Source organism: Balaenoptera borealis (assembly GCF_965194805.1).
Source record: "Balaenoptera borealis genome assembly, chromosome: 2".
In the NCBI taxonomy this organism is placed as follows: Eukaryota; Metazoa; Chordata; class Mammalia; order Artiodactyla; family Balaenopteridae; genus Balaenoptera; species Balaenoptera borealis.
The window spans coordinates 44,461,527-44,487,402 of record NC_138867.1 but is presented as its reverse complement, the minus strand read 5'-3'; the positions used below and the strand labels follow the sequence as shown (position 1 = coordinate 44,487,402).

The following is a 25,876-nucleotide window of genomic DNA, read 5'->3' as shown; positions in this document are numbered from 1 at the left end:
ACACCTATCTGAATTCTCCATCACCTTAAACTCAACAGCGCATTTTAACATTGTATCCAAGTGACCCCAGGACAACCCCTACTTATACCTGATATATTGATATAATTATTAATAGTCCCTTCTTTCAGTATTACAGTATCCTAATTTGATGCTATAAAATATGGCTATACAGCCGTTCCCCAGTGTCCTCGGGTTCCCCATCTGAGGATTCAATGAACTGTGGTTTGGAAAATACTTGGGGAAAAAAATTGCAGAAAGTTCCAAAAAGGAAAACTTGAATGTGTCATGCAGCACAGGCAACTATATACACTGTATTTATGGCTATTTAAATAGCGTTTACATTGTATTCCATACTATAAGTAATCTAGAGATGATTTAAAGTATACGAAAGATGTGTGTAGGTTATATGCAAATACTGTGCCATTTATGTAAGAGACATGAGCATCCTCTCATTTTGGTATTTTAATATACGTGGGGGTCTTGGAACCAATCCCCTGAGAATACCAAGGGAGGACTGTAAATACATAGAATACTATTTACTCTTAAAGAAGAAAATTCTGCAATATGTAACAACATGGATGAACTTTGAGGACATTATGCTAAATGAAACAAGCCAGTCACAGAAAGACAAATCCTGTATAATTCCTCTTATGTGAGGTATCTAAAATAGTCAAATTCATGGACTTAAAGAGTAGAATGGTAGTTGTCAGAGACTGAGAGGAGGAGTAATTGGGAAGTTACTAATTAAAGGGCATCAAGTTTCAGTCAAGTGAGATAAATAGAGATTAGCTATACAACAGTCAACAACAACATATTTTACAACATCATAATTTATTAAGAGGCTAGATCTCATGTTAAAGGTTCTTTCCACAATAAAATTTAAAAACGCTTTTTTTTAATGAAATGAAAGACAATAGAAATTTGCACTTATAGGGTAACAAATCTAGAGATGTCAAGTAAATGGAATGAAAAAATCTATACTAAAGGAACCAGATGCTGCCATTAAAATATTACCTCCTGACTCAATTATTTCCATACACAGAGTACGAGGTAAGAAAATGAGTGTTTATTATATGCGACAACATTTAAAGAAAATAACACAAATTTTCAGTCTTGACCATTTTCCTTACACAAAGAACTATAGTTATATGGACACTTAAAGATGGGTTTCCAAGTGTTAATCTTTAAAACTGAAAATAAGACACCATAAGATCACTCTATGAATATGTACAGATAAGCTTTGTCTTTACTCATATAGAACATTTAAAAAAAAAAAAGAGGGGCTTCCCTGGTGGTGCAGTGGTTGAGAATCTGACTGCCAATGCAGAGGACACGGGTTCGAGCCCTGGTCTGGGAAGATCCCACATCTTCCCGCAGAGCAACTAGGCCCATGAGCCACAATTACTGAGCCTGCGCGTCTGGAGCCTGTGCTCCGCAACAAGAGAGGCCACGATAATGAGAGGCCCGCGCACCACGATAAAGAGTGGCCCCCACTTGCCGCAACTACAGAAAGCCCTCACACAGAAACGAAGACCCAACACAGCCATATAAATAAATAAATAAATAAACAAACAAACGAACCCAAAGTTTAAAAAAAAAAAAGAAAGAAAAAAGAACTTTACCTATTTTTGCTTCAGCATACCAGGCTTCCTACAACCATATCTCAAATTCTCCATGCAGTTTCTAAGTCTTAGAAGTTGAACACAGTATATTTCAGAGATACTGACCTATGCACGTCTTAACATGTTTCGAAGATTTATTTTAAGTAGTTAATCAGCTGGCAGTTAATTTTATACTTTAATTCATGTTAAGTTTCCTATCTTATTGACAGTGTTCTCTATGGATATGCTTAATAATTCCTTACTATCAATACATGGAGAAGGAGAAGGAAAGCAATCAGGCAGGTCAAACTTCCTTGAGAAGCTCTTCAAAATAAAACAAAAATCTTAGACAATCCAAAACACAAATACTAAGCAAGCAAAAGGTTAATTTGAAATAAAGCTTATAAATTTAAATTTATTATTGGGATATTATAATCTCGCAACAGGATGAATTAGAATGGTAGATTGTAGAATTAATTTATTAAGCTATCTGGGCTTGCAAAGGTATAGGAAGATAACTGTGCATAATACTGATAATATCTGCCCTACTTCCTGCGCTGATAGGTGAGAAGTGGTTTGTGCAGTCGAGTGGGCAAATATAGAGGTATCTCAAATTTGGAGGGCAAAGTAAACATTTCTGCCCTCTGCAGATCTCCATCCCCTCCACTGCACGACTTACTCTTTTCCTATTAGAACAGAAACTAGGGTACAAAGTATCAGCAATTTGAGCAGTTACCCTCTTCCACCTTCCTAAGCCCAGATAGTTCAGTAAATTAACTCATCTACTCAGAGAGGTATTTGAACTGACACAATTAATTTCAATGTGGTCCTGAAGTATGTTTCTCAAATTCCTGGTGAAGGCACAGAAGCTTAACTTATTACCTTAAGTAGTTGTTTTCCAATCGTTGGGCTCATCTTTTCATCTACCATAAGAATTACAATTCCTCTGTCATCCATTCCCCTCCTTCCAGCACGACCAGACATCTGAATGTATTCACCAGAGGAAATCTGAATGAACATAATTAAAAATGAAAAGTTTAGGAGAAAACCTACTGAAAAACATATTCTTAAAATTATTCTTATCATAAAGTTCACAAGCACAAGCTACACATTCCAAGAAAGGAAACAAGATTAAAAACATGAACTTTTAGGAAAGTTTAAGTAAAAAGACAAAAATGCAAAACACTTAAGAATAATGTTGCAAAACTAAATTTTAGCTCCAAAATGATCAAATAGCTATAGAGAAATACTGGCTAATTCAATGGCATAAAAGATATCTTTGAACTATATATTCTGGAAAACAGGAAAGTTTAAGAAAGCAAACAATGACCCAAACTCTATTAAATACCAATTCTGTCTTGATTATAACAAATTTTCTTAATTTCCAAATGAGATTAATATAAAAATCAACACACACAAAAAGCACAATTTCTATTTTCTCAGTGTATGTCCTTGGCATTCAGAAGAGTCCATTCATCACTAAGAACCACCTAAGGGAGAAAGGTTAGTAAGTCTCCCATGCATAGTCTTTAAGGGTAAAACTGAGCCACCTGAACACTGGGCAAAGTTTTATCTTTAAGTACACGTATACTTTTTTCCTGTGGAAAGGGTCCAGCGTGTTCGGACTCTCAAAAAATGTTTCACTCAAGAAGAGTTACAAACCACTGTGCTACTAGAAGGCATATTACTGATAGCATCAAAAACAGACCTAACGACCTGGGACCAACCTTAAAGATCAGAAAAGAATATTTCAAAAAGGCAGTCCAATAAAATCTCAACAGCGCTCAAGGTCATCGTTACATTTTGACACATTATGATTTTTAGATTTCATAATTAGGATCTTGAATCATCAAGAAATGGTTGTTTTCTTAAATTCAATTACCCACTTTACTACATACCCTTCCCTGGGGTCCACTGGATGCCAAGGAGCATGTAAAGTCACGAAAAACTTATTTATTTATTTTCTTGTAGCATCAGTTTTATTCAAAGAATTAAGTAATTTTAAACTGATGATGAAGAATTTTAAAATTTACATTAACTTAAAATATAAAACATAGGAAAGACTTTATCCACGTTGCAATTAAAAATTATATTCTACATGAAATAATCTTCTTTTGACTTAAAAAAGTCACAAGTTACAGAAAGTTTCTGAGGCATTCTCAAAACTTTAGGGCCTTCTCAAAACCTAGAGGCCTTCTCTATGACGCCTCCCTGACCACTTATATACAAGTGACTTCTTTTCTTGTGTTCTATTCTTCCTATACATACTTCTCAGAGCCCATAAAATAAACTTCCACCTGCACTAAGTCTCTTCACAGTAGGGATTAGTTTGGTTTTGTTTTAAATTTAGCATTCTTAGTATCTACCATAGCTCTAGGCCCATAGTTTAAGTTTGGTAAGAAGCGATTACTTGCTTCTGGATTAAGGATTTATTTTTACTCCAATTCACCATTTCACTCATGATCCCAGCTTTTGCCTTAGAAAAGACATATGTGCAAACCTATTAAAAAAAAATCTCTATTTTAAACCTAAAGAGTAAAACAGTGAGCTACAACTGTAGCCACTACAGTAAAGGTGCTTTAAATCACTTAAAACTTGAAGAAATAAAAATTCTAGACGTATTTTAAATGTATTAAAGCATTCATGACTCATTTGCACACTTATCCCTCATCACCAAACTCTTTCACCTAAAGTAGTTTTTGGTTTTTGTTTTTGGCTAAAGAATAGAAATACAAAGGATCTGAAATTAAACTTTGATGAACTTCTCATATTAGCTCAGGTACAAGTTTTAAAGTATTCAGAACTGAAAATCTCAAAGACTACATGAGCCAAAATCACCTTAGGTAAAACAACTGAAGCTAAAAGTTATTTCAATATATGAATTATTTTACTTACCCATCGGAAATCCTTCCCATCAAATTTTCGGGCGCTTGTAAATAAAACAGTTCTAGCTGGCATGTTAATCCCCATAGCAAAAGTCTCAGTGGCAAATAAGGCCTAAATGAATAAATAATTATACAATTAAACACGTATTTTAAACTGAAAAATAGTTTCGTTAATAAATTACTCAAGTATAAATAAATCATTAATTTTAAAAATTAGTTGTTAATGAAATTCTACAAAAATAAGACATGCTACCCCAGGTGTATTTCAGTATTTTATATACAAAATTATTAAATTGACATATAATTATGTATATTATAGTAAATTTATAATATTTAATGTCCCTTGCATTGCAGAAATTTTTTAATTCAGGGAAAATAGTCTTTCTTTCTGTAATTCCAGTGGTGATAACTTGGAAAGACTACTACTGGTCTAATGGACAAAGCATTATTAAGCTGGAGAATATTTTTCTAAACACAGTCACATTTCTTGGTTTCTTCATTGATGATGCAGTGGTTTTAGAGACACCTTTAAAATCTCTGAGGGGAGATCAAAATCAGTGGCACTTTATGTTCACATCTAAGACTTTACCAACAAAGAGCACACAAAGGTATGTGTACAAGTTAAGTCACTGAAGTACTGTTAAATAATCTAAATTTTCATCCATAGGTAACAATATAAAAACACTTTATTTCATCAACTTAACAGAATGCTATTCATCTATTAAAAAGAATGAATAGCAATGCATATGACGAAATTGAATAACATGGGTAATATAATCACTTTTGTTTACAAACTAAATCAAATATTATTTGTATGTATCCTAGTGGATATTTCTAGAAAGTGAAGGGCAATGGTGGTCTTTAATTTTTCACTTTATGTACAGTTATTCTATTTGAATTCTACAATCCACAAGTATCACTTAAAAGATTCTTTCAAATGGGTCTCAACAAAACATGCAATCTATATAAGGACATCAACAGGACCTTACCAGGACCCAGGTGCAAATAGTGACCAATTCTTTATCTAAAATACCTCAAGTATGGTCTTTAGGGTGAGTAAGTTTCTTTTAAATATCCTAGTTAGTGCTGAAGTTCTCATGACAAATCTCTAATCTGATTTTTAAACATAAAATAATTTATGAATCATATAAAGGCTTACAACTATATTTTGGAGTTGTTTCCCATTTTCAACATCCCATTACTGGGTACAGACATCGACATAATATTAAAAGTTAAATCAGACTCTCTTTGGTTTAAATGAGAACATCCTAAAAACTCTTTCATAAGTCTAAACAGCAATTCTCCTTGTCTTTTCTAAACTAGTTCTTTTAATCTGTATACAGAATGGAGTCCACTTACAGTTATCACTTCAGGTCTGAAAATTAAACAGCACATTCTGGAAAATTCTACACTGTATTCAGTAATGATACCATTTCTTACTTTAAGACTAGGAAGAGAAACAAATGACTTTTACCTATAGTCCAAAATTTATGAAGTATAACACTGTATACAAAAATAAGTTCATTACCTAAGCCATTCTGTTTGACTTACTTAAAAAACAGTAACAATAAAAAAAAAAAGTTGCCTACAAACAGTGTTCTTGATAACTTTCAAATTGCTCACACAACACAATTTTAGGGCATAATAAATAAAATAAAATCATACCTTTATCAATCCTTCAGAAAAGAGAATTTCTATAGTTTCTTTCAAAATAGGAAGTAAACCACCATGGTGAATACCAATCCCCCGCTTCAAGAGAGGAAGTACATGTTCAACCTGCGATTGGATTCAATTTTATTTTTAAAAAGACGTGAGGAAAAGAACTTTTAAAATGTGAAACTAACAACATGAAGAAAAATGGGTAATCAAGAAAGAATGCTGTTTAAAGAAATGTTATATAACTTTTCCAGAAAAACTAGAAACCAAACCCATATTCCCACAAATTATTAAACTTAAAACACAATATAATTCTGTCCTAGCTTTAATATGAAAGGCATGTTTAAATAAACTTTATAAATGTTTTGCTTCCTCAAATTTTCCAGCATCACTTCATCTCCTCTAAAATAATTAAAGGTTATGACAGCAAAGTTTGCATCTGCACGAAATAAACTTAAAAAATACTGGCCAGGAGTTCCCTGGTGGCGCAGTAGTTAAGAATCCGCCTGCCAATGCAGGGGACACGGGTTCGAGCCCTGGTGCAGGAAGATCCCACATGCCGTGGAGCAACTGGGCCCATGAGCCACAATTACTGAGCCTGCGCTCTAAAGCCCGCGCGCCTAGAGCCCGTGCTCCACAACAAGAGAGGCCACCGCAGTGAGAAGCCCGTGCACCACAATGAAGAGTAGCCCCCACTCGGCACAACTAGAGAAGGCCTGTGCACAGCAACGAAGACCCAATGCAGCCAAAAAAAAAAAAAAAAAAAAAAAATACTGGCCAACTCAAACCAAAAGAAAATAAATAACTGTAAAGCATATTTAATATAAATATGTACTTTATCTAAAAACAAATGAATTACTGAAGAGTTCATTCTCATTAACACTATTAAATGCCATTAAATTTTACTATTAGAAGTGTGCTAGGATAACAAAGATGTATAAAGACATGGCTCAGCCCTTAGATACTAATAATTCAGCTGGAAAGAAAAATTACAATAAGATTTCATAAATTAAATACCATTTTAAATACCAAGAAACATGCAATTGCAGTCTTATCATAAATCCCACACAAATCAAAGCAATCATCTGTAAGCAGAGTATGACCTTCCGATTTTTCTTTTCACAAAATAAAACTTTCATATAGTATTAGGTTGGGCTAAAGCATTAGTTCTCAGTTTCGGATGCACATTAGACCAACCAGGGGAGTTTCTGAAAGATTCTAATGATCAGGACACACGCGAGACAATTAAATCAGAATCTCTGGAGTGGCAACAAGGCATCAGTATATTTTAGAACTCCTAAGGCAATTCTAATAGTCAAAAGAAAAAACCACTTTAATTAATTAAAGCAAAGTAGAAATCAAATTTCTCACTAAACTTAGGTTTGCTCTATTGTTTTGTTTGGTAGCCTTATGAATTAAGAAATTCATTGACTTAAAATTAGCATTAAAAATTTTGTAGTATTAGAAACAGAAGCAGTAATTTCCAGATCATGCTAGCTTTCAGAGAAAAGGTTCTTCAAGGCAGCAAATGTTTCCTTTTGTCACCTTCTTAGAAGTTCAAAATAAGAATCAAGGTATCATTTCAGTGCACAATGCAACATATTTACTGCAGTGTGCAAACAGTGCAATATATAATATAGCAACAACTCCAGGAAATACAAAGTGAATATATACTATCTGTAAACAGCCACAGTCTACTTAATGACATTAAACACACACCTGAGGGAGCTTTTTATCTTCATCTGACAAGCAGTCAATTGCGTTACTGAATACTTCTTCAACCATCTTCTTTTCTTCATCTAAGAGAGAAAACCCAAGTGTATATAAGTATCTAAATGAGTCAGTGATAACAAATTTCACACACAGCAAAGAATAAGAGTCTATAAAGAGTAAAAGACTCAGGATTTAAGATAGGCAGTAGGTAAAGTAGATCAAATTTTCTACATAATTATTTAATAAAATTCATTGCCTTTCAAAACAGATCTAGCAGAGTTAGTCCACGAATAAAAGTACTATCTTATAAAAGCAGTAACAGTAACTACGCTAGGTATCTATTTAAGTCAAAAAATTACAGGACACAGGGATTATTATTTCTCACTATTAAGGAAAGTAAGGCATAGAGCAAATAATGGGCATTGGTATTAACTGTTACATGAACAATTCCAAAGACTATGCTCTTAACCATTACACTGCCTTTTTATAAAGTGACTATTTGTCAATAAATATTTGTTGACTTTATCAATATAAAACCCTGCAACATCAAGCACATACAGCACTGGTAGTTATAAGAAAACATTTCTAAGTAGAGCAATTCACTCAGTCAAAAAAAATAAAATATTATTGGCTTTAGGAGGGTATATGGGTTATCTGTCATTGGTTATTTTTTACCCATGGATAAGTAAAAATTAGCTTTAAAATCATGGGATTAGTTCTGTGCCTTGATAAAGAAAACAAGACAACTGAAATTTGATTCTGCACAACTGAAGATATTATTTACTTCTCACTGCACAGGATTAGATATGTAAAAGGCTGAAATGAATGACAACTGGGTTGGTATTTGGCATGCTGCAATTTTTGCCTAGGCTATGCTACTATCTAGCTGTGTGACTTTTAAATGGTTACATTTACAGTTAATACATGAGAATAATATATTCATTTGCTAGAAGTTATTTTACGTTATTCAAAAATTATACCAGTTAGGTACAGGGGCAGGTCTTCCCTGTTTGGATTTCTAGAAGAATGAAACATAACAGAAGGTAGTCTGACCAAGAGACTAACCTTAAGTAATCAGACAGAAAACCACAATAACCAAAGAGCTATGGCAATGAAGTATAAGAAGGTATGAGCCTAATATTTCTTACTAGGGGTCTTTGGGTCTTATATAGAACAATGTATTATACTTACCTTCCAATAAAAGAAGACTGAAGAAAGGAAAAGAAATGATAAATTGAGGGCCTTAAAGCTTTTACAAATGTGATGTAACTACTGCTGTAACTGTAAGGTGAACTGCAAATTCTAGCAATACACAAAAATGTCTTACCAGAAATATATTTACACTAATTTTCACGTAACATTAAAACTATACTGAAATTATATAGTACCTGTGTTGAAATCTAATTTGGTCATTTGAAGTGCATAGGCTTCACAATCTTTCTTACTAAAACTGAAAATAATTACAGGTTGAAAGTTTCTTTCCATAATCATCTTCACAATCTTGAACACATTTGATGGTCCTGCAAAAAAGGTACATAAACCATATCCAAAAATTAACTCAAAATGGATTATAGACTTAAATGTAAAATCTAAAACTACAAAACTCTTAAAAAATATATAGGAGTAAACCTTCATGATGTTGGGTTAGGCAAAGCACTTTTAGATATGATACCAAAAGCATAAGCCACAAAAGAAAAAAACCCTGATAAACTGGATTTCACCAAAATTTAAAACTTTTGTACTTCAACAGACACCAACAATAAAGATAACCCTAACTCACAGAATGGAAAAAAATATTTACAAATCAGATATTTAATAAAGGTCTAGTATCCAGAGTAGAAAAGAATTCTTACAACTCAACAACAAAAAGACAATGTGATTTTTGAATGGGCCAAGGATTTGAATAGATATTTCTCCACAGATAACAAATGGCCAGTAAGTACAGGATCTTCATTAGCCAACAGAGAAATATAAATAAAAACCACACTGAGATATGACTTCATACGTACTAGAATGACCATAATCAAATAGACAGGCTACAGTAAAGTACTGGCAAGGAGGTGGAGGAAATGGATACCTCATATCCTTCTGATGACAATGTATAATGGGGCAGACACTTTGGAAAATAACTTGGCAGTTACTGAAAAGGTTAAACATAGAATTATCACATGACTCAGCAACTGCACTAGGTATATTCTCATGAGAAAACACGTTCACACAAAAACTTGTAGTACACAAATGTTTACAGCAGCATTAGTCACAACAATCAAAAAGTTGAAAACAACCTAACTGTTCATGAAGAATGAATAAATAGGGGCTTCCCTGGTGGCGCAGTGGTTGAGAATCTGCCTGCTAATGCAGGGGACATGGGTTCGAGCCCTGGTCTGGGAGGATCCCACATGCCACGGAGCAACCAGGCCCGTGAGCCACAACTACTGAGCCTGCGCGTCTGGAGCCTGTGCTCCGCAACGAGAGGCCGCGATAGTGAGAGGCCCGCGCACCGCGATGAAGAGCGGCCCCTGCTTGCCGCAACTAAAGAAAGCCCTCGCACAGAAACGAAGACCCAACACAGCCATAAAATAATAAATAAAATAAATAAATAAAGGGAAAAAGATGGTTCAAAAAAAGAAAAAAAAAGAATGAATAAATAAAATGTGCTAAAATCATACAATGGAATGTTATTTGACCATAAAAAAGAATGAAGTACTGACATATGCTATAACATGGATGAACCTTGAAAACAAGCTAAGTTGCAAAACACCACATATATCATGATTCCATTTATATGAAATGTCTAGAAAAGGAAAATAGAAATAGAAAGTAGATTAGTGATTGCCTAAGGCTGAGGGGTGGTGGGGAAGAGGTTGGGAGTAAATGAAGAATGACTGCTCATGGGTATGGGGTTTCTTGTTGAGTCAATGAAAATGTTCTAGAATTAGATAGTAGTTGCACAATTTTGTGAATATACTAAAATCCACTTAATTGTACCCTTAAAAATGGTGACTTCTATGATACGTGAATTGTATCTCAATAAAAAAACTGTGGTGATGGCTGCATAATTCTGTGAATGTACTAATAACTGTTGAATTGTATACTTTAATGGGTGAATTGTATATGAACTATATCTCAGTAAATGTCATAGAGGAAAAAGAGATTAAACCTTTATTCATCCAATTTTATCATACACTATCTAGATCTTTATACAGCCCCCTGAGGCGAAAAAAGTTAAATAAAAAAAACCCAAAAATGTAATTTGAAAACACAATTTACATGTAAAATTCTCTTAAAACAAAGTTCCAAATTACCCTTTGTTCCTCCTTTTCTCCCCTTCTGATCTCCTTTTGCCAAATCACCAGCATCTCGAAGTACCTGCATCGCAGTATTAAAATTATCTTCTCTGAAGTCACCCTGGAATCACAAAATTTTTCTATGTAACTTCATTAACACCTAATCATAATGCAAATATTTTTTCATACCTCAAAACAAAGCTTCCTCAAATAATAAATAATTTAATATAATAATATAACTGGGAAAAGCAAAACATAAGATACCTGAAACATGTCCAGAGCCCCTTATTCTCAAGGCATTTAAAAAATAGTGGAAAAGGAAGGAAATCTAATTCATGCATTAAAAAATACGAGTCTTAAATATAATTTTTGAGATAAAAATACATACACAAAAAACCAACAATAACTCTGGACCACAAAACTACTTAAGAAAAAAAACGGATCTCTGCCATTCTTCTCTAGTTTAAAGAAAAATGGGTATAAACAGCAAAGTATGATATTATAGATATAAGAATTATTATTACTCCCTTACATTTTCATCAACCACAAGGTGCAGACCATCTCCCCCTGCTGGAAAAATGTAGTGCTGTAACGGAGTAGGCCGATAATCTGTGTAAATTACATGACAAGGCTGTAAAAGCAAACAAAAGTAATTAACCATGTATTTTATTTCTTCAAAATAATACTATGTATATGACATACCTAACAGACCTTAAGGAGACAAACTTTTGAATTCAACATTTCAAAAAGAAAAAAGTTTTTTAAAAAAACCCTTAAGTCAGGAAGAGAAAAACGGGGAAAAATGAGGTCTATCAAATTATACTACCATCTGTTCAATTTTACTAATTCCCTAATCAGGGATAAGTATCAATACATGATTTGAGTTTCCATATGATCTTGGATCCATACCCTAGACCTGTGATGCCATAATTAAAGAAGACTTCAATTTCTCTGTAGCAGCAGTAATGGTGACACAGAATGCTCCCTGAGGTAAAATGGAACTTTTCTAGCCCACAGAGACTTTTCAAAGCCTTACTAAAACAGCAGGTTGATCTAACTCCTCCAGAAGATCCACTGTGTTTCTATCCTACAGAAGCAACATGGATGTTACAAAAATACCATTAGAGAGCTGATAAATGGATAAAAAATAAATTTGTCAGCATTCTGGTATAAAGGAAAAATAAGGGCAGAAAAATAAAATCAAGAATAAATTTAATTCAATGCAATCCCTATCAAACTACCACTGGCATTTTTCACAGAACTAGAACAAAAAATTTCAAAATTTGTATGGAAACACAAAAGACCCCGAATAGCCAAAGCAATCTTGAGAACGAAAAATGGAGCTGGGGGAATCAGGCTCCCTGACTTCAGACTATATTACAAAGCTACAGTAATCAAGACAGTTTGGTACTGGCACAAAAACAGAAATATTGATCAATGGAACAGGATAGAAAGCCCAGAGATAAACCCATGCACATATGGTCACCTTATCTTTGATAAAGGAGGCAAGCATATACAGTGGAGAAAAGACAGCCTCTTCAATAAGTGGTGCTGGGAAAATTGGACAGATACATGTAAAAGTATGAAATTAGAACACTCCCTGACACCATGCACAAAAATAAACTCAAAATGGATTAAAGACCTAAGTGTAAGACCAGACACTATAAAACTCTTAGAGGAAAACATAGGCAGAACACTCTATGACATACATCACAGCAAGATTCTTTTTGACCCAGCTCCCAGAGAAATGGAAATAAGAACACAAATAAACAAATGGGACCTAATGAAACTTAAAAGCTTTTGCACAGCAAAGGAAACCATAAACAAGACCAAAAGACAACCATCAGAATGGGAGAAAATATTTGCAAATGAAGCAACTGACAAAGGATTAATCTCCAAGATTTACAAGCAGCTCATGCAGCTCAATAACAAAAAAACGAACAACCCAATCCAAAAATGGGCAGAAGACCTAAATAGACATTTCTCCAAAGAAGATATACAGATGGCCTACAGACACATGAAAGAATGCTCAACATCATTAATCACTAGAGAAATGCAAATCAAAACTACAATGAGATATCATCTCACACCGGTCAGAATGGCCATCATCAAAAAATCTAGAAACAATAAATGCTGGAGAGGCTGTGGAGGAAAGGGAACTCTCTTGCACTGTTGGTGGGAATGTAAATTGATACAGCCACTATGGAGAACAGTATGGAGGTTCCTTAAAAAAATACAAATAGAACTACCATACGATCCAGCAATCCCACTACTGGGCATATACCCTGAGAAAACCATAGTTCAAAAAGAGTCATGTACCAAAATGTTCATTGCAGCTCTATTTACAATAGCCAGGACATGGAAGCAACCTAAATGTCCATCGACAGATGAATGGATAAAGAAGATGTGGCACATACATACAATGGAATATTACTCAGCCATAAAAAGAAATGAAATGGAGGTATTTGTAATGAGGTGGATGGAGTTAGAGTCTGTCATACAGAGTGAAGTAAGTCAGAAAGAGAAAAACAAATACAGTATGCTAACACATATATACGGAATCTAAGGAAAAAAAAAGCCATGAAGAACCTAGTGGCAAGACGGGAATAAAGACACAGACCTACTAGAGAATGGACTTGAGGATATGGGGAGGGGGTGGGGTGAGATGTGACAGGGTGAGAGAGTGTCATGGACATATATACAGTACCAAATGTAAAATAGATAGCTAGTGGGAAGCAGCCGCATAGCACAGGGAGATCAGCTCGGTGCTTTGTGACCACCTAGAGGGGTGGGATGGGGAGGGTGGGAGGGAGGGAGATGCAAGAGGGAAGAGATATGGGAACATATTGTATATGTATAACTGATTAACTTTGTTATAAAGCAGAAGCTAACACACCGTTGTAAGGCAATTATACTTCAATAAAGATGTTTAAAAAAAAAATAAAATAAAATAAATTTAGTACACATGAACAAAAGCTTGTTATAAGGTCCTTTAATGCTGCTAAAATCAGACTAGAAAAGCAAAAAGGAAATACAGTCAGTAAAAAGTCTGCGTTCACATGAGAACAATCAAATCACACTCTCAGGAAATGCCCAGCTTTTTCCCAGTACCGAGGTCTTAGAGAAAATTCTCTACTGTGTACTCGTGGTTCATTGTATGAATAGATAGTTTCCAAACCTGGTAGGTCATCATGATCAATTTGGGAGCGTTTAAAAGTTAAAGATTTCAAAACCCAAGACCCTACTCCCAGAGATTTTGATGTATTGGGTTTGAGATGGGACTCAGAAAATTCACACTTATAAAAAAATTAGTCAGTTGATTTTGATAAGCTTGCTCGATTTAAAAAGTAGTTTCACATTAAAATGTCTTCTTTATTCTAGGCAGCATCAGGAAAGAAAGTACAGGATATAGTAAGGCCAACTTGTAACATTTTAAATATTGAAAACATCAAAAAAGGGAAAGAAAATACCTGTTTATGTAAGTGGCAAATCCATTCAGCAAACTGCCGAGCATTTGGAATAGTAGCCGAAAGAAAGACATAGTGAACATTATCAGGAAGCAAAATAATAGTTTCTTCCCATACAACACCACGCTCTGAAAAATACAAATACACCTTGGAATTCAATGTCACTTGATTATTTTCTCTCAAGCTCAATAATCAGAAATACAGACCATGTTGCACAAGGAAATTTTTAGCCACAGACCCTTACTGTAAACTACTTTAGTTCTAACCATGAATTCATCTAGTAGAAAGTCAGTAGACTAAACCACTATAAACCCAATGTACTCTGAAATAACAGCCTGCAAAAAAGCAGTGCCAAACTGAATCCTGTTCAAACAGCCTAACAAGAGTCCCAGGACAATGGAAATAGTATTTCCATCTCACTTAGAGAAACAGAAGTTGTTGGCTTATAGAAAGTCACAGTAACGAATTTCAAAGAAACACCATTACTACAGCATATAGCATCATTCATCTAAATTACTATCATCATCTCCAGAGATGACAGAAAGATTTGATAAACAAAACTATAAGTCAGATGGAAAAAAAAAAGGAAAAATCCGTGTGAGAATTTCCCTCCCATAAATGAACAAATCAATACAGGATTCATGATTTAAAAACCAAAATAACTCTGTTTAGAACCTAATCTTATGAATTTCACAAAAGTGAAATTTTTAAAAAGGGTAAATGATTTCTTAAACTGCATTACTTTCACTATGAATACAGGTTAACTCACTGCTTTAATTCAAATAAAAACTAAGCTTTAAGTGTGTACATACTAAACATTTAACTTTTAAATGTGTTTGTTAACTTTCGCCCTCCAAGTCCCACCCAAAATTCCAAGTAAACTTACTTTTTCCATTACAGTAGTGCAATAGTTCAAGTAAAGGGATAAATATTTTGCTCAGTTTTATTTCATAATCCTTTTATTTTTTACCATAAACATGCACTTAGTTTTTTTAAAAAAATAAATAAAAATCAAGAATGTTAACCTTGTAGGCTACAAGTTTTGGAAATTCTTTAACATTAGTTATACTAGAGAGCTCTCTCTTAAAGGGAACTAATTTTAATTCCATTTTTAAAATGTGAATTTGCATTTTCTCACCCAGAAGTTGTTATTCTAAGAAGCTGTAACTGAATGAGATCCTACTGGAAATATCACATCACGTCATCCACAAATTAGTTTATGAGAACTCTACTCACATGGAAGATCAACAACTACTTGTTCAAAATTCCTAATGCCTTTTTTTTTTTTTAACATCTTTAGTGGAGTACGATTTAGTGCTGTGTTAGCTTCTGCTGCATAACAAAGTGAATCACCTATATGCATACGTATAGCCACATATCCCCTCCCTCTTGCATCTCCCTCCCACCCTCCTTATCCCACCCCTCTAGGTGGTCACAAAGCACCAAGCTGATCTCCCTGTGCCATGCAGCTGCTTCCCACTAGCTATCTATTTTACATTTGGTACTGTATATATGTCAGTGCTACTCTCTCTATTTGTCCCAGCTTACACTCCCCCCTGCCCATGTCCTCAAGTCCATTCTCTACCTCTGTGTCTTTATTCCTGTCTTGCCCCAAGGTTCTTCAGAACAATTTTTTTTTTTAGATTCCATACATATGTGTTAGCATACAGTATTTGTTCTCTTTCTGACGTACTTCACTCTGTATGACACTCTAGGTCCATCCACCTCACTACAAATTCAATTCCGTTTCTTTTTATGGCTGAGTAATATTCCATTGTATATATGTGCCACATCTTCTTTATCCATTCATCTGTCGATGGACACTTAGGTTGCTTCCATGTCCTGGCTATTGTAAATAGTGCTGCAATGAACATTGTGGTACATGACTCTTTCTAAATTATGGTTTTCTCAAGGTATATGCCCAGTAGTGGGATGGCTGGGTCGTATGGCAGTTCTATTTTTAGTTTTTTAAGGAACCTCCATACTGTTCTCCACAGTGGCTGTATCAATTTACATTCCCACCAACAGTGCAAGAGGGTTCCCTTTTCTCCACACCCTCTCCCAGCATTTATTGTTTGTAGATTTTTTGATGATGCCCATTCTGACCGGTGTGAGGTGATACCTCATTGTAGTTTTGATTTGCATTTCTCTAATAATTAGTGACGTTGAGCATCTTTTCATGTGTTTGTTGGCAATCTGTATATCTTCTCTGGAGAAATGTCTATTTAGGTCTTCTGCCCATTTTTGGATTGGGTTGTTTTTTTGATATTGAGCTGCATGAGCTGCTTGTATATTCTGGAGATTAATCCATTGTCAGTTGCTTCATTTGCAAATATTTTCTCCTTTTCTCAGGGTTGTCTTTTGGTCTTGTTTATGGTTTCCTTTGCTGTGCAACAGCTTTTAAGCTTCATTAGGTCCCATTTGTTTATTTTTGTTTTTATTTCCATTTCTCTGGGAGGTGGGTCAAAAACGATCTTACTGTGATTTATGTCACAATGTTCTTCCTATGTTTTCTTCTAAGAGTTTTATAATGTCTGACCTTACATTTAGGTCTTTAATACATTTTATTTTTGTGTATGGTTTAGGAAGTGTTCTAATTTCATTCTTTTACATGTAGCTGTCCAGTTTTCCTAGCACCACTTATTGAAGAGGCTCTTTTCTCCATTGTATATACTTGCCTCCTTTATCAAAGATAAGGTGACCATATGTGCGTGGGTTTATCTCCGGGCTTTCTATCCTGTTCCATTGATCTGTATTTCTGTTTTTGTGTCAGTACCATACTGTCTTGATTACTGTAGCTTTCTAGTATAGTCTGAAGTCCAGGAGCCTGATTCCTCCAGCTCTGTTTTTCTTTCTCAAGATTGCTTTGGCTATTCGGGATCTTTTGTGTTTCAATACAAATTGTGCAATTTTCTGTTCTACTTCCGTGAAACATGCCATTGGTAGTTTGATAGGGATTGCACTGAATCTGTAGATTGCTTTGGGTAGTACAGTCATTTTCACAATGTTGATTCATACAATCCAAGAACATAGTATATCTGTCCCTCCCTTTGTATCTTTAATTTCTTTCATCACTGTCTTGTAATTTTCTGCATACAGGTCTTTTGTATCCTTAGGTAGGTTTATTCCTAGGTATTTTATTCTTTTTGTTGCAATGGTAAATGGGAGTGTTTGCTTAATTTCTCTTTCAGATATTTCATCATTAGTGTATAGGCATGCAAGAGATTTCTATGCATTAATTTTGTATCCTGCTACTCTACCAAATTTACTGATTAGCTCTAGTAGTTTTCTGGTAGCATCTTTAGGATTCTCTATGTACAGTATCATGTCATCTGCAGACAGTGACAGTTTAACTTCTTTTCTGATTTGGATTCCTTTTATTTCTTTTTCTTCTCTGATTGCTGTGGGTAAAAGTTCCAAAACTATGTTGAATAAAAGTGGTGAGAGTGGGTAACCTTGTCTTGTTCCTGATCTTAGAGGAAATGGTTTCAGTTTTTCATCATTGAGAATGATGTTGGCTGTGGGTTTGTCATATACGGCCTTTATTATGTTGAGGTAGGTTCCTTCTATGCCTCTCTTCTGTAGAGTTTTTATCATAAATGGGTGTTGAATTTTGTCAAATGCTTTTTCTGCATCTATTGAGATGATCATATGGGTTTCATCCTTCAATTTGTTAATATAGTCTCTCACACTGACTGATTTGCATATATTGAAGAATCTTTGCATTCCTGGGATAAACCCCACTTGATAATGGTGTATGATCCTTTTAATGTGCTGTTGGATTCTGTTTGCTAGTATTTTGTTGAGGATTTTGCATCTATGTTCATCAGAGATGTTGGCCTGTAGTTTTCTTTGTGACATCTTCATTAGGTTTTGGTATCACGGTGATGGTGGCCTCGTAGAAAGAGTTTGGGAGTGTTCCTCTCTCTGCTATATTCTGGAAGAGTTTGAGAAGGACAGGTGTTATCTCTTCTCTAAATGTTTGATAGCATTTGGCTGTGAAGCCATCTGGTCCTGGGCTTTTGTTTGTTGGAAGATTTTTAATCACAGTCTCAGTGCTTGTGATTGTCTGTTTATATTTTCTATTTCTTCCTGGTTTAGTCTCGGAATGTTATACTTTTCTAAGAATTTGTCCATTTCTTCCAGGTTGTCCATTTTATTGGCATAGAGTTGCTGGTAGTAATCTCTCATGATCCTTTGTATTTCTGCATTGTCAGTTGTTACTTCTCCTTTTTCATTTCTGTTGATTTGAGTCTTCTCCCTTGTTTTCTTAGTGAGTCTGGCTAATGGTTTATCAATTTTCTTTATCTTGTCAAAGAACCAGCTTTTAGTTTTATTGATCTTTGCTACTCTTTCCTTCATTTCTTTTTCATTTATTTCCGATCTTTATGATTTCTTTCCTTCAGCTAACTTCAGGGTTCTTTGTTTTTCTTTCTCTAATTGCTTTAGGTGTAAGATTAAGTTGTTTATTTGAGATTTTTCTTGTTTCTTGAGGTCGGACTGTATTGCTATAAACGTCCCTCTTAAAACTGCTTTTGCTGGGCTTCCCTGGTGGCGCAGTGGTTGAGAGTCTGCCTGCCAATACAGGGGAAACGGGTTCGAGCCCTGGTCTGGGAAGATCCCACATGCCATGGAGCAACTACGCCCGTGAGCCACAATTACTGAGCCTGCGCGTCTGGAGCTTGTGCTCTGCAACAAGAGAGGCCACGATAGTGAGAGGCCCGCGCACCGCGATGAAGAGTGGCCCCCACTTGCCGTAATTAGAGAAAGCCCTCGCACAAAAACGAAGACCCAACACAGCCATAAATAAATAAATAAATAAATAAATGGATCATCACGTTTAAAAAAAAAAAACTGCTTTTGCTGCATCCCATAGGTTTTGGGTCGTCGCGTTTTCATTGTCATTTGATTCTAGGTATTCTTTGATTTCCTCTTTGATTTTTTCAGTGATCTCTTGGTTATTTACTAGTGTACTGTTTAGCTTCCACGTGTTTCTACTTTTTATAGATTTCTTCCTGTAAGTGGTATCTAGTCTCACAGCGTTGAGGTCGGAAAAAATATTTGATATGATTTCAATTTACCAAGGTTTGATTGTGACCCAAGATATGATCTATCCTGAAGAATGTTCCATAAGCACTTGAAAGTGTATTCTGTTGTTTTGGGATGGAATGTCCTATAAATGTCAATTAAGCCCATCTTGTTTAATGTACCATTTAAAGCTTGTGTTTCCTTATTTTCATTTTGGATGATCTGTCCATTGGTCAAAGTGGTGGCGTGTTAAAGTTCCCAACTATGGTTGTATTACTGTCTATTTCCCCTTTTATGGCTGTTAGCATTTGCCTTATGTATTGTGGTACTCCTATGTTGGGTGCATAAATATTTACACTGTTATATCTTCTTCTTGGATTGATCCCTTGATCATTATGTAGTGTCCTTCTTTGTTTCTTGTAATAGTTTTTATTTTAAAGTCTATTTTGTCTGATATGAGAATTGCTACTCCAGCTTTCTTTTGATTTCCATTTGCATGGAATATCTTTTTCCATCCCCTCACTTTCAGTCTGTATGTGTCTCTAGGTCTGAAGTGGGTCTCTTGTAGACAGCCTATATATGGGTCTTGTTTTTGTATCCATTCAGCCAGTCTGTGTTTTTTGGTGGGAGCATTTAATCCATTTACATTTAAGGTAATTATCAATATGTATGTTCCTATTCCCATTTTCTTAAATGTTTTGGGTTTGTTATTGTAGGTGTTTTCTTTCTCTTGTGTTTCTTGCCTAGAGAAGTTCTTTTAGCATTTGTTGTAAAGCTGGTTTGGTGGTCCTGAATTCTCTTAACTTTTGCTTATCTGTAAAGGTTTTAATTTCTCCATCGAATGTGATGAGATCCTTGCTGGATAGAGTAATCTTGGCTGTAGGTTTTTCCCTTTCATCACTTTAAATATGTCCTGCCACTCCCTTCGGGCTTGCAGAGTTTCTGCTGAAAAATCAGCTGTTAACCTTATGGGGATTCCCTTGTATGTTATTTGTTGTTTTTCCCTTGCTGCTTTTAATATTTTTACTTTGTATTTAATTTTTGATAGTTTAATATGTGTCTCAGTGTGTCTCTCTTTGGGTTTATCCCGATGGTACTCTCTGTTGTTCCTGGACTTGATTGACTATTTCCTTTCCCATTTTAGAGAAGTTTTCGACTATAATCTTCTCAAATATTTTCTCAGTCCCTTTCTTTTTCTCTTCTTCTGGGACCCTTCTAATTCGAATGTTCGTGCGTTAATGTTGCCCCAGAGGTCTCCTGAGACTGTCCTCACGTCTTTTCATTCTTTTTTCTTTATTCTGCTCCCTGGCAGTTATTTCCACCATTTTATCTTCTAGCTTACTTATCCGTTCTTCTGCTTCAGGTATTCTGTTATTGATTCCTTCTAGAGTATTTTTAATTTCAGTAATTGTGTTGTTCATCACTATTTGTCTGCTGTTTAGTTCTTCTCTGTCCCTGTTAAATGTTTCTTGTATTTTCTCCATTCTGTTTCCGAGATTTTGGATCATCTTTACTATTATTCTGAATTCTTTTTCAGATAGGCTGCTTATTTCATTTTCATTTATTTGGTCTTGTAGGTTTTTACCCTACTCCTTCGTCTGTAACATATTTCATTTTTTTCGGTTTTTTTGATGGGTGCTGCTGTATTCCTGTCTTAGTGGTTGTTTCGCCTGAGAAGTCTAGCACTGGAGTTTGCAGGCAGTTAGATAGAGTTGGTTCCTGATGCTGCAATGAGCACCTCCGGGAGGCCTCACTCAGATTGATATTCACTGTGGTCTGAAGTTCTCTGTTAGTCCAGTGGTTTGGACTTGGAGCTCCCACCACAGGAGCTCAGGCCCAACCTCTGGCCTGGGAACCAAGATCCTGCCAGCTTCGTGGTGCAGAAAAAAAAAAAAAAAAAAAAAAGAAGAAAGAAGGAAAGAAAGAAAAAGGAGCAATACAATATCAAGAATAAAAAAGAAAATAAAATCAGAAAGATAAAGGTATATTAGGAAAAATAAAACTATAATTGTTACAACTGCAACAAGGTAAAATAAAACCACAGCAGAAGGAAAAAAAAGCGGGGGGGCGGGGGGGGGTAACAAGCCAAAAGGAGATATCACTAACAAAGTATAAAGAATAAAATAAAATTAGAAAAATAAGATTAGGAAAAATAAAAATATAAAAGAATCAACAGCAATGAATCAACAACGTAAAACAGAGCCCCAATCTAAAAGAGGAAAAAGGAAAAGAAAAAAAATGGGAAGAAAACAAAAAAAAGCCTTGGCTATGCAGGCGGAGTTTAGGCAGGGGGTGGAACTTAGGTAGTGGCAGGGTTTAGGGTGGGGCAGGACCTAGGTGGGTGGTGGGGTGAGTGTGGGGCGGGGCCTGTGCAGAAGGGGAGAGGCAGCAAGTCGAAAAGAGGGCCTCTGGAGTGCGGGGTTCAGGAGTTAGGAGGTAGGGCCCTGACTGAGGGTGTGTGGGTGGGGTTTAGGCCCAGTTCGTTGGAAGGGTTCTCTGAGTGTAGAAGTAGGGCCTTGGGTGGGGGTGTAGTGGCGGGGCTTGGGCTCTGTGCTGTAGATGGGAGGCTCCGAGGGCAGAGTATTAGGTCCGGGAGCACAAAAGGCTTCCTGGTGCCTAAGCGGACAGGGAAAGCACTGGCCCTGTTCCCTTCTGTTCTTTCGCACACCTCCCCCACCATCTCCCCTGGGGTCTCCCCCATTGCCGCTGGACCCCTAATCGTGGGTGGGTCCTGCTGGGTGTAGAAACTACTTCTCTCCCCCAGCCACCCCTCAGGGGTGCTGTCCCAGAAGTCCGGCCTTTACTTTTGCTCCCCCTTTCCTCCCTCCCACTCCCTCAGGACCCACGTGGCTGGAGGGAGACTAGGTGAGCAGAGGATCAGGCCTGGGATCTCAACAAGTTCCTGGGGGTCCAACTGGGCAGGGGAAACCTGGACATGCTCCCTTTTGATCCTCTGCCCTCCCAATGGTTCCCCAATTTCCCCTGTTGGGCATGGGATCCCTTCCCCTCCCCAAGCCGCCCCTCAGGGACGCCAGTCCCGTCCTGCCTCCACTTCTCCTCCCACTTCACTCCCCCAACGCCCCACATCCTACACGGTCACTGGGGTTTCCTCCTGTCCCTTAGGTGTCCGTGGTCCCCCACTGGTACCTGGTAGGTACCCTAGTTGTGAGGAGACGTGAATTCCACATCCTCCTAGTACGCCATCTTGACTCCACCCTACCTAATGCCATTCTTAAATAAAATACATGCTCACATCTCAACAACACTACAGAATATACCTGAATCTCTCATGTAATGAATTTCATCAAATATGACCCAAGCAACTTCTCGCATAACTTCAGAACCTCTGTACAGCATACTTCTCAAAATCTAAAGAAAAAGGAGAAGATTTAGCAGGATTCTGACATACCAAAAGCTCTTCTTTCTAACAAGAAATTTTGGATATTCTTTTTTAACGGAAAGATTAAAATAATTTTAGGGAGATACATATCTCTTAAATACATAATATTCCTTTCCTAAATCCAAAATAAATGATTTCTCAAGTAAGTAATCAGATATAATCCATGGAGAGAATTATCATCTCCATATCCATTATCTTGAATAAGAAGCCACTTCCTTGCATGTGCAGCACTTAAGCCAAGACCTACACTTACTAGAATATGAGAATAACTTGAAGTTATCTTCTGTCTAACACAATGGATCTTATACTGTTATCCATTTTTTCTACCTCATCTTAACAATATGAATACTTTCTAGCAACCGTTATTCTGATTTCTGAGTTAAAGAAATCTTCCACGAATGCAAGAAAGTTTTGAGAATGGAAAACAAACTTACTTTAGGCACTAAGATGAAAAGTGAGCAATGCTTTTGGGTAACTCTAAAAACCAGAAGCTAATTTATGCTCTCTAGTGTACCATGTCTTTGTAGAATGCAAGGATATAATTCAAGCATGTACAAAAGTACTTAGTAAAGACAGCTAATAATGTCCAAAATGTAAGATGTTACGAAGATATGCAAAACTTAACTGTGATTATGGAAAGAAGCTAAACATAACTGGGTATTTTTTAAAAAGTTAGTTATCTATTTGTATCAACACTCAGATACAGAAGAATAAAAAATCACACAGAACAAGGAGCCACTACACATTCGAAAGTATGTACTCAAATCTTTGAAATTATACAAAACCATCAAATTATTTTCATGTCACTGACAATACGCCTTTAAAAACACTTTGTTAAGAAAAAACTGCATCTATATTATGACAAATAGCAGAAATACTGGTAATTTACAACTAAATTCAATTACTAGAACTTGTTTTAAGATGAACTCTATCCCTTTCGAGTAAATCTACTCAGACAGTAAAATGTTACATTTTTATCGATATAGAGCAAGTAATAAAACATTAGCTGTTTTAAATGAATTGCCACATTAATTAAAAGGAAAATTAATTAAATTGAGACACCATATAAATTACCTCTGTGGTCATAACAAGACAAGATGCTGTAGGATTAATAGTAACATCTCCAGTCATCAGACCAACATCTTGAAATTCTTCATACATTTCACGGTATTTCTGGTTACTCAGGGCCTTAATTGGGCTAGTAAATATTACACGCTGTTTTTCCCTTAAGGCCAATGCAATGGCATATCTAAAAATGTGAAAACAAATAAGAATAAAGAATTTACAAAACCATGTCTTTAGAAGTATGTGATTTTATAAATTCTATTAATATATAAATTGTGTCCAAACTTTCCCTAATTACGTATCTTAAACAGACTTTGCAGAATATTAATGTCTTATTGTATTTACTTTCAACAAACTATAATAATAGTAATAATGATGATAAATCTGAAGAATATTGGTCTAAATGAATAAGAACGTTTGAACTCTGGTCTCTTGGAGTTAATGTAACTTAATTACTAATACCAATGGATTACTAATGGTTATTACCCTATTCCTTGGAAGTAAAACACCTTTGTTTCTCTAGATGGGCCTCCAAAAGTTTACAGAGCCTCTGCCTGCCAATTTATACATACACAGAGTATAAATATTTAGGAAACACTGGAAAATTAGTTTTTTTGAGTTTCACAAATAAGTTAATCCATATGTATTCTTTCCCCACATGTATTAGTTATCAAGTCTGTCCTTCGTGTTTTTTTTTTTTAAATAAACATCTCTGACCTTTTTTTTGGTCAGCAAACTTTTTCTTTTTTAAAGACTTATTTATTATTTAAATATAAATTTTATTTTTGGCAGTGTTGGGTCTTAGTTGCAGCACGCAGGATGTTCACTGAGGCATGCAGCTTCTTTTGTTGCGGTGCCGGGCTTCTCTCTAGTTGTGGTGTGTGGATTTTCTCTTCTCTAGTTGTGGCGTGGAGGCTCCAGGGCGCATGGGTTCCAGACAGGCTCTGTAGTTTGCGGCACACAGGCTCTACTTGAGGGGCGTGAGCTCGGTAGTTGTGGCATGCAGGCTCAGTTGCCCTGTGGCATGTGGGATCTTAGTTCCATGACCAGGGATAGAACCCACGTCCCCTGCATTGTAAGGTGGATTCTTTACCACTGGACCACCAGGGAAGTCCCATCAAGTCTGTCCTTGACTGGAAATTAAGGCAGGTTCCAATAATTCTTCTGCAGAGATTAATAGGATGCAATACAGTTTTTCTTTTTTGAAGAAAATTCAGCAGAGTTAAGTATTTAAAAATAGACCACGAAATCAGGACTAAACTTAGCAGCATGGTAGATCCTCCATATTTAAGATACAGTTCCTATCCACAACAGGCTTATAACCTATTTGCAGAAATAAAAATATGGGATTTCCCTGGTGGCACAGTGGTTAGGAATCCGCCTGCCATTGCAGGGGATACGGGTTCGATCCCTGGCCCAGGAGGATCCCAGAGGCCGCGGAGTGGCTAGGCCTGTGCGCCCCAGCTGCTGAGCCTGTGCTCTGGAGCCTGTGAGCCACAAATGCTGAGCCACGTGCCACAGCTGCTAAAGCCCACGCTCCTAGAGCCCATGCTCCGCAACAAGAGAAGCCAATGCAATGAGAAGCCTGTGCACCTCAATGAGGAGTAGCCCCCACTCGCCGCAACTGGAGAAGGCCCGCGCGTGCAGCAACCAAGACCCAACGCAGCCAAAAATAAATAAATAAATAAAAATAAATTACTTAAAAAAAATTTATCCCAACCATGCCCCCCGTGAAATAAACAACTAAAAAATTAAAAGTTGTCCAAACATGATC

The 25,876-nt window shown here is 36.1% G+C and overlaps 1 protein-coding gene across 3 annotated transcripts in view; it reads right to left on the bottom strand.

Moving 5' to 3' along the window:
* The window catches only part of MTREX (Mtr4 exosome RNA helicase), a 132,997-nt gene that overhangs the window by 74,555 nt on the left and 32,566 nt on the right, over nt 1–25,876 (bottom strand). For all 3 annotated transcript variants that reach the window (XM_082382215.1, XM_082382216.1, XM_082382217.1), the window contains 10 exons: nt 24,112–24,286; nt 22,916–23,006; nt 14,613–14,737; nt 11,675–11,773; nt 11,161–11,263; nt 9,244–9,375; nt 7,862–7,941; nt 6,152–6,262; nt 4,497–4,598; nt 2,484–2,609 (listed from right to left, as the gene is read on the bottom strand). In XM_082382215.1, coding sequence (XP_082238341.1) covers nt 2,484–2,609; nt 4,497–4,598; nt 6,152–6,262; nt 7,862–7,941; nt 9,244–9,375; nt 11,161–11,263; nt 11,675–11,773; nt 14,613–14,737; nt 22,916–23,006; nt 24,112–24,286 — 1,144 coding nt within the window. The remainder of the gene's footprint in view (nt 1–2,483; nt 2,610–4,496; nt 4,599–6,151; nt 6,263–7,861; nt 7,942–9,243; nt 9,376–11,160; nt 11,264–11,674; nt 11,774–14,612; nt 14,738–22,915; nt 23,007–24,111; nt 24,287–25,876) is intronic.